The following is an 11,420-nucleotide window of genomic DNA, read 5'->3' as shown; positions in this document are numbered from 1 at the left end:
CTTGGGGGGAAGGGGAGGTCCCACATGAGCCTGGGAGGTCCCAGCCCTGCCGATGCCAGGGATGTTGGGGACCCCCGGGGTGACCCCAGCCATGTCCCGTCCCGTGCCAGCCCTCGTTCCAAGTCCCAGGAGCCACTTTCCCTCCCAGCATCCACCTTTTCCCCCAAATCCCATTTTTCTCGCCCCGTCAAAGCAGCTTTTTAAGGCACAAGCACCCATTTGGGACCCCCGGGGTGCCACCACCCCCTGTTGTCACTCAACCCCGGCTCGGGGGGGTTTCTTTTCCACCCTCCCCTACACGCGTGGAGGGAGACAGGGACACAGCTCCGTGTCCCCCCCCCCCGAGCTGAGGGATCCCCAAAGTGTGTGTGGGGGTGGGGGGGCAGAGAAGGTTTTGCCCTCCCAAATCGCAGGGGCCCGGGGTCACAGAATCACCTCTCTGCTCCCACTCGGGTCAGGAGTAGGGTGGGGGAAAGGCTGGTGACACGAGAGGCAAAAGGAACCTGAACCCTGGGAGGAGGAAAAGGGTTTTTGCTTTCTTCCTGCATTTTCCACGTTTGCTTCTACAGGTTTGGGCTGCTCGAAGGAGCCAGAAAAAGCTGGGGCTGAGGGACTGCGGGGTGTAAACTCCGAGCTCTCCCGAAGCTTTAAGCTGCCATCGTGCAGCTCCAGAGGGAACACCCTCTCCTGGGCAGCATCCACCTGGAGCTGCCTGGAGCATCCCGGAGCAGGGAAGGGGCTGTTTGCCCCCAGCACCCTCAAATCTGGGCACTCTGCCCATCCCTAAGAGCAGCCTCTGACCTCAAATACTCTCCCCAATTCTGACCATAATGATGGTGGCCCGGATCCAGCGGGCTATTTATAGGATATTTATAGGTCCCACTTCCCTGGGAAGGGGATGTGGACCTGGGAAACCCCCGGCTGCCGCTGAGGAGAGGAAGAGCTGGGCTGACTCAGCTCCCCTCGAGGAATCCTGTTTGTCAGCAAACAAACACCCACAAACGCTCCTGGACCCCATCCTGCCCTTCCCAACTTCCCCCCCCTCCCCAGGGATGAGCAACAGGAGGGTCATCCCGCACCCCCCAGCAGCTGGGAGGGGCTCAGGATGGGGTGGAAGCCCCCCAGGATCCCCCAGGAAAGGCTGGATCTCCGCAGGGGGATCTCCACTCCTGGAAAGAGGGAAACGGAGCCAAGGGGGCTGAGGGAGAGGAAGGAAATGCCTCTTCCAGCGCCGTCTCTCCGAGCAAAGTGGCTCCAGGAAACTTTTGCCTCAAGTGTGTTTGCTTTAGGCAGCTGCTCCACGCAGATTTTTTGTGGGGGGGGGGGCCCAGCGGCAGATCCGGTGCCTGCAGCTCCCGGTGCCGGGGGGGGGGCAGGAAGGATGGATCCATCCCATCCCTCTGCCCTCGTTCCAGTGGCCATGAACTCCCACGTGCATCCACAGGGAATCAGGGCACGGTGACACAACCCAGGACTTTGCCCCTCAGGGACCTCTGGGGGGAAAGGGGGGTGTCAAAGGCTCCACCCCCCCCCTCACTTACACCGAGCTACACCTCTCTGTTTATTAATAATATTAAATATACAAGCTGGTTTTTTCCATTATTTTCTTTAAATAGATTTTTTTTTTAAATGCCTTTGTATAAAATATTTCAACATTTCATTGTATAAAAAAAAAACCAAACAAAAAAAAAAACACAAACAAACAAAACAAAACAAACAAACAAAAAAAAAGGCAAATTCAATCCAATGGGGGTAAAGGCAAGTTTTCCCCCTCCAGGATCAGCTCCTCCACGGTGTAAACTTACACCACAGCAGGAGTTTGGCCCCAGCCTTCCTGCTGCATCAGGGCTTTCCTCCTGCTTTACACCAGTCCCTCACACAGGAACCCCCTCTCTCTGACACTCATAAATACACATAATATATAAAACCCCCAAATTAATAGCGATGCTATTCCTTAAAAGCAGTTTGGTTTGTCCATATTTTCATCCTTCCCAGAAAAAAAATAACACTTCAAACCCCCAGAGCAGCTCGGGCCACGCTTCACCCGGAGCCGGACGGAGCCGCTGGATTTTAGGGGGTCTCCAAGGCTGGTGCATCCCAAACCAGGCTCTTCCCAAATCCAGCTGAGCTTAAAAAGCCCCGGGGGGCGCGGCTGGGGCTGCTCCATCTCTCAGGCCCACGTGGATCCCGTCCTTCCCGGCCCCATTCCCTTTTCCGAAGCGCAGGAATGGGATCCCGGCGAGTCCAGCTCGTGGCGAAGACCCCGCGAGGGGCAAAGGGGCCCCTCCAAAATACTTGTGCAGGATAAAGACTCTCATCAGCTCTATCAAAAACAGCCCCCAAGGAGGGCGAGGCCGAGGCCAGCTCGGACACGGAGTGGCAGGAGGATGGGAACGGGGACGGTGCCAAGGGTCACCCCCAAACCCGGCCCCACACGGGCACGAGGCGGGGGGGGCTTTAAATATTCACAGTGTGAGGGTTTGAGTTGCAAGTCAGGGCTGGGGGGGGCCCCCCCACAGTATCCAGGATGCTCCAGCTGAAGCCTCGGGAAAGGCAGGGTGGAGGGAGGCAACGGGTGCTGCTCCAAACCAGAAGAGCCAGAGGATTCGGGAGCTGGACCTCTCCATCTCCGGCCACGTCCAAGCAGGATCCACCATCCCAAATCCAGCATCTCCAGCGTCCTGCTCAGCGCCACGGTTGTCACCTCAGGCACTGGCACCGCCCCGTGACAGTCCAACACCTTCCAGCCCGTCGCTTCCCGGTGCTGGGGGTCCCGCTGGGGGCACATCCCCCCCGTCCCTTGGGCCCTGCCAGGGAGGGTTTGCAGTCTCTGGACGAGGGAAGAGGGAGCGCCGGGATCCTTCCACCCGGATCCGTCCCCCACCAGCTTCACATCCCGCCTGGGGCCCTGGGAAAAAAACAAGAGAAACGTGAGGGAGAGCTGAGGATCTGCCAGGGAGGGGGAGAAATGCATGGAAACCACAGGAAAAAATAGTCGGTGTATTAAGAAAGCGGCCGGTAATGGATTAACGAGCTGAGAAACCGCACGCTGGCAGCGCTGGGGCCCAGACCTGCTCCTCTCCAGCGCCTTCCCACCCGCAATTTCCCTGCCCCTGGACAGTCCAGGGAGTCAACCTTGGCTTGGACAGGAGCCCTGGGAGGTCCCACCCAGCTCCCTGCTCACCTCAGAGGTCCTGAGTCTCCAGCTCTGGACATTCCCTCGCTCCCTGCAGTGCCCTGGGAGGGAAAGGCAGGGGGTTTAGGGCAGGGTGGCCAGAGTGGGGGTTCCCAAAGCCCCCCCCAGGCAGATGGTATCCCACCCACCTCCTCTCTGGCTCCTCGGGGTCGCAGCCTCCGTCCTCCAGCGGCCGCTCCAGGACCTGTGTGGAGGGAGGGAAATGGGGAATGAGCCCCGGGGAAGAGGCAGATCTCCCCAGTAACACCCCCCAAGCCAACTCAGCTCCTCCACTTGTCCCCCCATCTCAAAATGACGGGGAAAACGAGGCTCAACCCACACTGGCCACGCGGGGAAACTGAGGCAGGAGAGGCTGTTGGTGTGGGAACAGGGGGGTCTTACCCTGCACTTATACTTGTAGAAGAGCAGCCCCCCCACTGCCAGCAGCACGGCCACCACGCCGGGCACCACGACGAACACCAGGGGCTCCTGGAGGCCCTCCCGGCCGGGCGGCTCCTTCCTGCGCTGCTCTGTGCCCGGAACAAACCCCGAGTCAAAGCTGGGCCCGGCTCCCGCGCCGTCCTCGGGGCCCCTCATCCTGCTGAGCCCCCAGCCCCGCGCCCTCGGCCCGGTCCCGGGGCCGCCCCGCAGCTCCGGGGCCATCCTGGAGAAGCGGAGCTGCGTGACGGGCTCGGCCGGTGGGGCCGGGCGGATCCGGGCTCCGCCCGCGGGGCCGGGGCCGGGCTGTGCTGCCGGGGTGGTCCTGAGCCCGCCGGGCCGCTCCGGGAGCGCGGGGGGTCCCCGCGGCTGGGCCGGCTCCGGTGGGGGGACGGTGCCCCACTCGCCCAGCTCTCCATCCCCGGGGCTCTCGTCCTCCTCCGCCGCCAGGCTCAGCATCCCGGCTGCCTCCGGCGGGGCTTCGGCGCTGTCGGCGGGATCCGGCGGGATCTGCAGGATCTGCGGCATCCCGGGGGGCGGCACCGGCGCCGTGTCACCCACGGCGGCACCCGGGAGCTCCTCGGTGCCCGAGCCCCCGTCCGTGGCACCGGGGGGCTGGGATGGGGTCTCTAAGTCAGCCAGGGTGGCACGGAGGGGGCTGGGGGGGAGCCGGGTGCTAACGGGGGTCACGGCCCTGCCCGAACGGGTGGCAGCGGAGAGGGAGGGCTGGGTGGCAGGAGGGAGGGCAGGGGACAGGCAATTGCAGTCAGGATCTGTCCCCACACCTGAAAGAAGCAGAGAGAAGAGACGGCCGTGGGGTCACCAGCCTCCGAGAGGGGCACAGCCAGCAGATCCAGGGTGGGGGGAGCACCCCCGGCCCTTCCCCGGAGCAAGCGGGTCAAACAGCCCCCCCAAAAAACGGGAGAGGCAAGGGACAGGCAGGAACAGGCAGGAGCAGGCAGGAGCAGGGAGGTGACAAGCAGCGGGGTGAGATGAAGCAAACCCGAGTCACCGGGTCCCCTGAGCCGATGGCAGTGGGTTGGTTATCCAAGACTTGCAGGAGCCAGCCAGCCACGTTTAACATCCCCCAGGGCACAGGGACACGGCACAGCTCCCCCAGGTGACAGGACTCAGCTCCTCCAGGGCCATGCAAACACAGCACGGGGTGAGGGAGGGGCAGCATCGCTCTCCCTGAAGGCTTGGCCAGGGGACACTGAGGCAGCTGCAGTGACACAGCCCGGGTCATGCAGCACGTCGGTGGCGCGGCAGTCCCAGCCCCTCCGTTTCTCCTGCGGGGCTTTGAGTCAGAGCTGAGCCTGACGCCTCCAGCCAGCCCTTGGAGACAGCTCCCTATCCCCCCCTCAGCACCTCTCCCTGGCCTTGCTTCCAGCACACCCCACCTCCAAAGGGCAGCCAGCCCCTTCTCCCCCTGCCACTGACGCAGAGCTCGCTGACGCAGCACCACGCCCGCCCCGAGTGACAAGGACCGAGGTGCCCACGTGTGCCCACACACAGGGACACGTGGCTCTCAAGCTGCTCCATGCAGGTCAGCCCAAGCCCCCCCCCCAGCCTGGCATGGGTTTAACCGGGCAGAGCAAAGCCCTGGCCTCTCACCTGGTGGGGATTCAGCCCCCCTGGGCCCCGGGCAGGCCCTGCGGTAGACGTGGCTGCAATCCTTCTCGAAGGTCTCCTGGTTCTGCAGCAGCTGGTTGATGTCCTGGAAGAAATCCTTCACCAGCACCAGCATCTCGTAAGGGGAGGTGGTGAACTCCTTGAAGCACATCTGGGACAGCTGGAGGAAGTGCCAGGCTCAGCATCAGCCCTGTGACCCACCCGGTGTCCCCCCCAGGGCAAGGTTTGGTGGCTCCTCGTGTCCATGGACACCCCCAACTCTGCTCCACATCCACAGCCCGTGCACCCACCCCAGGATGGTCTGGACACCCCATTTCACCCCAGGGTGAGGACCCAGAGCCAAGGACACCGTACCATCCTCTCCTCATCGTCCTCCTCCCTGATGCAGGGGTCGACGTTCTCGTCGATGCTGTGGTACATCCTGCGCACCGTCTGCATCTTCCTGGCGTTGGAGGAGTTCTCCTTGAACTCTGTTCGCTCCAGAATCTTGCCCAGCAGAGGAAAAGCGGCTTTCACGTAGCAAATGGAGTCGTTCTGAGGGCACAGACCCCCCCCAAAAAAAGGGAGAGTGAGTGGTTAATGGGTGGGCACTTGCCTGGGGGTAACCTTTCTACAATCCCACAGGATGCCCAAACTGGGACTTGGAAACCACCTGGCAAAGCAGAATTGGTCCTTCCTGGGCTGCCTGCCACAAAGCGAGACAGGAGAGGGGAGATTTGGGATCTGGGAGCCCCCCACCACGCACCACTCCTGGTCCTTGTCCCCTTCTGTCCCCAGCAAGGAGCCACTCACCAACTGCACCTTGTCGATGAACTTGAAGGAGACCCTGCCCGGGTGCTGCATCTGGGTGTCAGCCTGGAAGGACAGAGCAGGGGGGGTGTCACCCACACTCCCAGGGGACAGGGCAGGGGCTCCGAGGGGCTGGAGCTGAGCGCCTGAGTCCCCTGAATCTCCCAGCCCTGCTTCATCCCACGCCATCCTCCTCCTCCTCCTCACACAGCCACATCCCCGAGGCCGATGCTCTGGCAGGGGTGAGCCTGGGATTTCTCCTCCCGTCGGGATGTCGCACTCCCTTGGCTGCCTCTCCCTGCCTGCTCCCACCCCACCTGTCTTTTTCCTCCTCCTCCTCCTCTTCCTGCCAGCTCCACGGCGAAGCCCCAGCCCCGCTGAATCCTCCCCGGCTCTGCCCCTCCGCCCAACCCGGGCTGCAAAGGAGCATCCCGGCGCGCAGGAGGCGGCCGTGACACCGAGGTCACACATCCCCCGCCATCCCTCAGCGCCGGGGTCGCCCCCGCGGCGCCGCCGCCGGCCCCCCGTGCCACGAGACCCTTTCCAAGCGGAGTAAAAACCCACCCTGTGAGCAAAACCCCCCTCCCTCCGGGCCGGCATCCCAGGCTGGAGGAGCGAGGGCTGCCAGAATTGCCGGGCCCCGGCGATTCTCCTCCCAGCCTGGGATGCCGGCCCGGAAACAATTGCTCCATTATCCTGCAGGCGCTGGAGCTCCTCCATCAGCGAGGAGAGGGGCTGCAATCCCCAGCAGGAAAAGCACGGCTTCCATTCAAACCTGCTCCATCCCACAGCCACGCACCCGGCTTGAACCCCCCCGGGAGTGCAGAGCAAAAAGGTTCCAGGGAAGGGGGATCCCTTTTTCCCCCACAACCAGCGCCAAAATTTGAATCCCCCGGGGGTGCAGAGCAAAAAGGCTCCAGGGCTGGGGGAATCTCCTCTCCCCTCACAACCAGCACCCAGCTTTAAACCCCAGGGGTGCAAAGCAAAGGCTCCAGGGCTGGGGGTGGCAAGGAGGGCTCGGGCAGAGGAAACTGAGCAGCTTCTGGTTAGAGTGGAAGAGGAAGAGGTGAAGGAGCCCGGACACGGCCGTTACACGGAGCTCGGAGCAAAAGCAGCCGCGGATCCGGAGGCGCCGCTCCCGCCTCTCTCCCGCCTCTCTCCCGCACTCCCGGCGGAATTTAATCTGCGACAACCCTGCAAATCCCTGCGTGCCCCCGATTCCCGCTTCTGCCCTGAACATCCGCGTGATTCCCCGCTCGGAGGTGAGCCAAGGGCCACGGAGAGGGAGACACGGCCCCGGCGGGGCCGGGGGTGTGGGGAGGGGTGCCGGCCCCCAGAGCTGCCCGCGGGACGCCGGCACCCACCGCCCCAGCCCCGCCGGCTCCATCGCCCACCCGGCCTGGCCAGCGGCCCCCCTCGCTGCCTGCCACCCACCCACAGCCCCATTGCCAGCCCAGCTTCCAGGCAAGCAGCTGGACTCAGGAATGCAGCCGGATTCCTCCGCTTAACCCCTGCGGAACCGCCCGGAAAACACCCCAGCCCGCAGCGCCGGCCTCTCCACCGCTCCCCCAGCGCCCCCGAGCCCACCCAGCCCCTCTCCTGACCCCTCCGCGGCCACACTCCTGCTTCCCTCTTCTCCCATCCCTCCTGCTGGCGCTTTTCCACAGCCACCCCTTAATAAAGGCACGACAACTGTCACCCCCCGGTGCCCACTTGTCCGCGGTGCCCGCGGATGCTCCTGGGTACCATCCTTTGCCGGGGGAGCTGGAAGCCACCTGATTTCCTTATTTCGGCCCTAAATTACAGTCGATTCGTGCCCGCCCAGCCCCGAGCGATCCCCCATCCCCCGGCACAGCCCCCGGAGGGCACTCACCAGCTCCTGCAGCTCGGCCAGGTGCCTCTCGGTGATGATCTGCTGGCAGTAGCTGTTCTGCTCCGTCTCATGGATGCTGCAGACCAGGAGGAGGAGGAGGGACGACAGGAGGGTGCAGCGGAGCAGGGACACCTGAGCACGGCACAGGAAAAGCTTGGAGCAGGGATAACCCCACAGCGAGCCCCCCGCCCTTCCCCACCACCCCCCACCTCTGTGGTGGACGAGGCTTGGCCACGGTCCAGCGGGATAATCCCACTGTGGTCCTCCAACCCCGCGCCCGTCCCCATCCTATTTTTAGGAGCACCAGGTCAGCAGGGAATTTCCCAGGGCCCAGTGACACAAGCCTGGATGTGGCTCTTGGCCACCTCCACGTTGCCCATCCAGCCCCTCTCCCCTCTCCCCCACCATGTCTCCGTCTCTCCTGCAAATCTCCTCCGCCGCCCCGGCTCTCCGGAGCCGTCTGACACACTGACCCACCCAGCCCCAAAAATCCTCTTCCCACCCTCCGGACCCCCCCAGCTGCACCCGCCGGGCTCTTTCCATGCAGCAGCGCTGGCCTCGTCCCAAATTCCCCTCCCAGTCCCCCTGCAAAGGAACGGGGAGGCCCCGGACCGTGGCGGGACCCCGGTGGGCAACGGGGGCTTGTCCCAGAGCCAAGACCCCCGAGGTGGGGATGGAGGGGACCCCCGGGGTGGGGGGTGCGCCCCTCTGCCGGGGCACCGGCAGGGACAGGGTTCCTGGGTGATGGGTGGGGGGGAATTTCCCTTGGAGGGTGTCCAGGAATCCTCCCCTCTTGTGAAACTCCAAGATGCCTCCCGGGCCACCGCCGAGATGCGGCCACGGCTGAACGGAGCCTCACCCCGCCGGGGACGGGCTGGAGCCGGGAACGGAGCCGGGACTGGGGCTGGAGCCGGGGCTGGAGCTGGGAACGGGGCTGGAGCTGGGAACGGGGCTGGAGCTGGGAACGGGGCTGGAGCTGGGACCTCCCCCCGCCGGGAGCGGGGACCGGGATGGGGCTGGAACCCGGAACCCGGGCGGGAACGGGGCTTCACCGCGCGGGTCCGGGGCTACAACCGAGGACCGGGACGGGGCTGGAGCCTCATCCCGCGGGTCGGGGAATGGAGCCGAGGCTGAAGCATCACTGTGCCGGGGCCGGGGACCGATCGGGACTGGAGCCGCGGCCTCCCCGCTCCGGGAATGGGAATCGGGACGGGGTTGGAGCCGGGAAATGGGGCTGGAGCCGGAGTTTCATGCCGCGGATCCGGGGCTGGAACCGCGAACCGAGTAGGGGCTGGAGCATCCCCCCACCGGCAGCCGGGACCCCCGGAGGAGGGGACCGGCCCTGGGGCACGGGGACAACCGGGGATCCCGCACAGGTGGCAGCGGGCGCGGGGGTTCGGGGAGGGGCCGCCGTACCTTGGCTCCGAGGCGGGGCATGGGGGGGCTGCCGTGGGGCCGGGGCCGGGCGGAGCGGGCGAGGCGGCGGCGGCAGCGGCGGGGCCGAGCGGGGCCGGGCTGAGCCGCCGCCGCGGCCGCGCTCCCCTTTATAGCGCCGCGGCAGCATGTGGTTTATGAGAAAGGGGCTGGCGGGCGGCCAGGGCCCCGCGCCGGGACCGGACGGGCCGGGCCGGCACCGAGCGGCACCGGGCGAGCACAGCGCGGCCACCGCCGGCACCGGGGGGGCCACCACGGCCGCTCCGAACCGCTTCGGGGCCCGTCGGAACCGCTCGGCACCGCTCGGGCCGCTCGAGCCGTTCGGTTCGGCACCGCTCGGGTACGATCGGCAGCCACGGATCGGCGAGGATCGGAACCGCTCGGGCATGTTCGGGATGGATCGGAACCGCTCGGGTGTGTTCGGGATGGATCGGAACCGCTCGACTCGGGGCGCCCACCCCACTTGTGACCCACTCTGCCCACTCCACGAACACGCGTGTGTACTCACCCTGCACACACACACAGGTGTGCACACATGTGTCCCTGAAGACACGTCCATGCGCACACACACGTGCCCGGCACCGGGCCCTGCGCACACGCGTGTGTGCATGGGCACAGGCACACATGTATGTGCACATACGTGCACACGCATGCACGCGCACAGCAGGGACAGACCCCCCCTCCCAAGGGCAGAAACACCCCTGGGAACTCTTCTATGTGCTCACACACGTGTGTGTACATTCATGATCGTCCCAGAGCACACACACACGCAGGCACACACGTGTGCGCTCGTGCACACAAACACGTGTGCACCCATGTGCACACACCAGGGACAGACACCCCACATGTGCACAGATACACACACACACACAGGGCTCCCCCCTGGGCCTTGCACACACGTGTGTGTCCGTGCTCACCCCTTGATGCCACACACACACACACACACACACATGCCCAGCCCTCACACCGTGTGCCCAGGCCCCACACGTGACACCCAGACCCGTGTGCAGGCCCACACGTGTGCACACACACCATGCACACACGTGTACAAACAGCTACACATACACAGTTGCACACACGTGTGTGGGCATGGATGGATCTGTGGGCATGGATGGATCCATGTGGGCATGGATGGATCTGTGGGCATGGATGGATCTGTGGGCATGGATGGATCCATGTGGGCATGGATAGATCCACGTGGGCATGGACAAATCTGTGTATGTGATGGATCCATATGTGTGTGGATGGGTTCGTGTGCGTGGATGGATCCACGTGGGCATGGACAGATCCATGTGCATGGATGGATCCACATGTGCATGGATGGATCCATGTGTTTGTGCACACCCATTTTCCCGTGTGTGCAGCAGAGATCCATGAGTGCACAGCTGGTTCCATGTGCAGGGAAGCACACACAGATCCCTGGGAGGTGGATCCATGTGCAGGGAAGCACACCCAGATCCCTGTGGGGTCAGATCCATGGGCAGGGAAGCACACTCAGATCCCCGTGGGGTCAGATCCACGCACAGGGAATCACACCCAGATCCCTGTGGGATCAGATCCAGGGCCATGCAGCAGCAGGAGCCCCATTCCCAGCTCCAGGATTTTCCCCTTGGCTTCCTGTTTGTTTTGCAGGCACTGGGAGCAATCAGCGACCACGAGGTGATCCAGGGCCGTGCCAAGGGCTCCTCACCCGCACAGGGAAGCAGAAAACAAAGCTCTCCACCGACACAGCGCGGTCTGGGTGTCACAGGGGAGGTGACAGCGGGGCCACTCGTGGGTGACAGCCACCACATCCGAGCTCTGAACCGGCAGGAAACGCTGCTGGGGCTGCAGGAGCTGCTGCTGAGGGGTTTTCTGGGAGCTCAGGGGATCCCCGGCAAGCGGAGCGCTGGGATCAGGGAGCTGAGGGAGGAGCAGTGGGGGGCTGGGGAAGGGCCGGGGGCTGTCTGGAGTTGGGGGCAGCAGCGACAGCCCCGGGGTGGCATCGGCCGTGCACGGGCACGTGGGGGCCGTGTGTTGTGTCACGAATGTGTTATCAGCTAGGTCTGATCAGCCACGAGTGTCCCTGAGCAACAGCCA

General features: G+C 64.4%; 1 protein-coding gene across 1 annotated transcript; it reads right to left on the bottom strand.

Annotated features, from left to right (window-relative positions):
• Positions 1–1,550: 1,550 nt before the first annotated feature.
• Positions 1,551–9,382, bottom strand: CSF1 (colony stimulating factor 1). Its single transcript, XM_027909206.1, has 9 exons — positions 9,324–9,382; positions 7,908–8,039; positions 6,038–6,100; positions 5,600–5,779; positions 5,228–5,405; positions 3,578–4,398; positions 3,325–3,380; positions 3,185–3,237; positions 1,551–2,908 (listed from the first exon to the last, which is right to left on the bottom strand). The coding sequence occupies exons 1-8, from the start codon at positions 9,342–9,344 to the stop codon at positions 3,186–3,188; spliced, it is 1,503 nt and encodes a 500-aa protein (XP_027765007.1). The 5' UTR covers positions 9,345–9,382; the 3' UTR covers positions 1,551–2,908; position 3,185.
• Positions 9,383–11,420: the final 2,038 nt, after the last annotated feature.

Source organism: Empidonax traillii, unplaced genomic scaffold, assembly GCF_003031625.1.
Source record: "Empidonax traillii isolate 1590-97213 ecotype Southwest subspecies unplaced genomic scaffold, ASM303162v1 scaffold1986:size48237, whole genome shotgun sequence".
In the NCBI taxonomy this organism is placed as follows: Eukaryota; Metazoa; Chordata; class Aves; order Passeriformes; family Tyrannidae; genus Empidonax; species Empidonax traillii.
This window is presented reverse-complemented; position numbering and strand designations above follow the sequence as displayed.

What these genes read in the sequence shown, in the direction of transcription:
- CSF1 (XM_027909206.1), bottom strand. Translation starts at nt 9,344, where the DNA reads ATGCCCCGCCTCGGAGCCAAG. An exon ending in TGGCCGAGCTGCAGGAGCTG is followed by an intron (nt 6,101 to 7,907) that starts GTGAGTGCCCTC and finishes CTGTCCTTCCAG; the next exon opens with GCTGACACCCAGATGCAGCA. An exon ending in TCATCGACAAGGTGCAGTTG is followed by an intron (nt 5,780 to 6,037) that starts GTGAGTGGCTCC and finishes CTGTGCCCTCAG; the next exon opens with AACGACTCCATTTGCTACGT.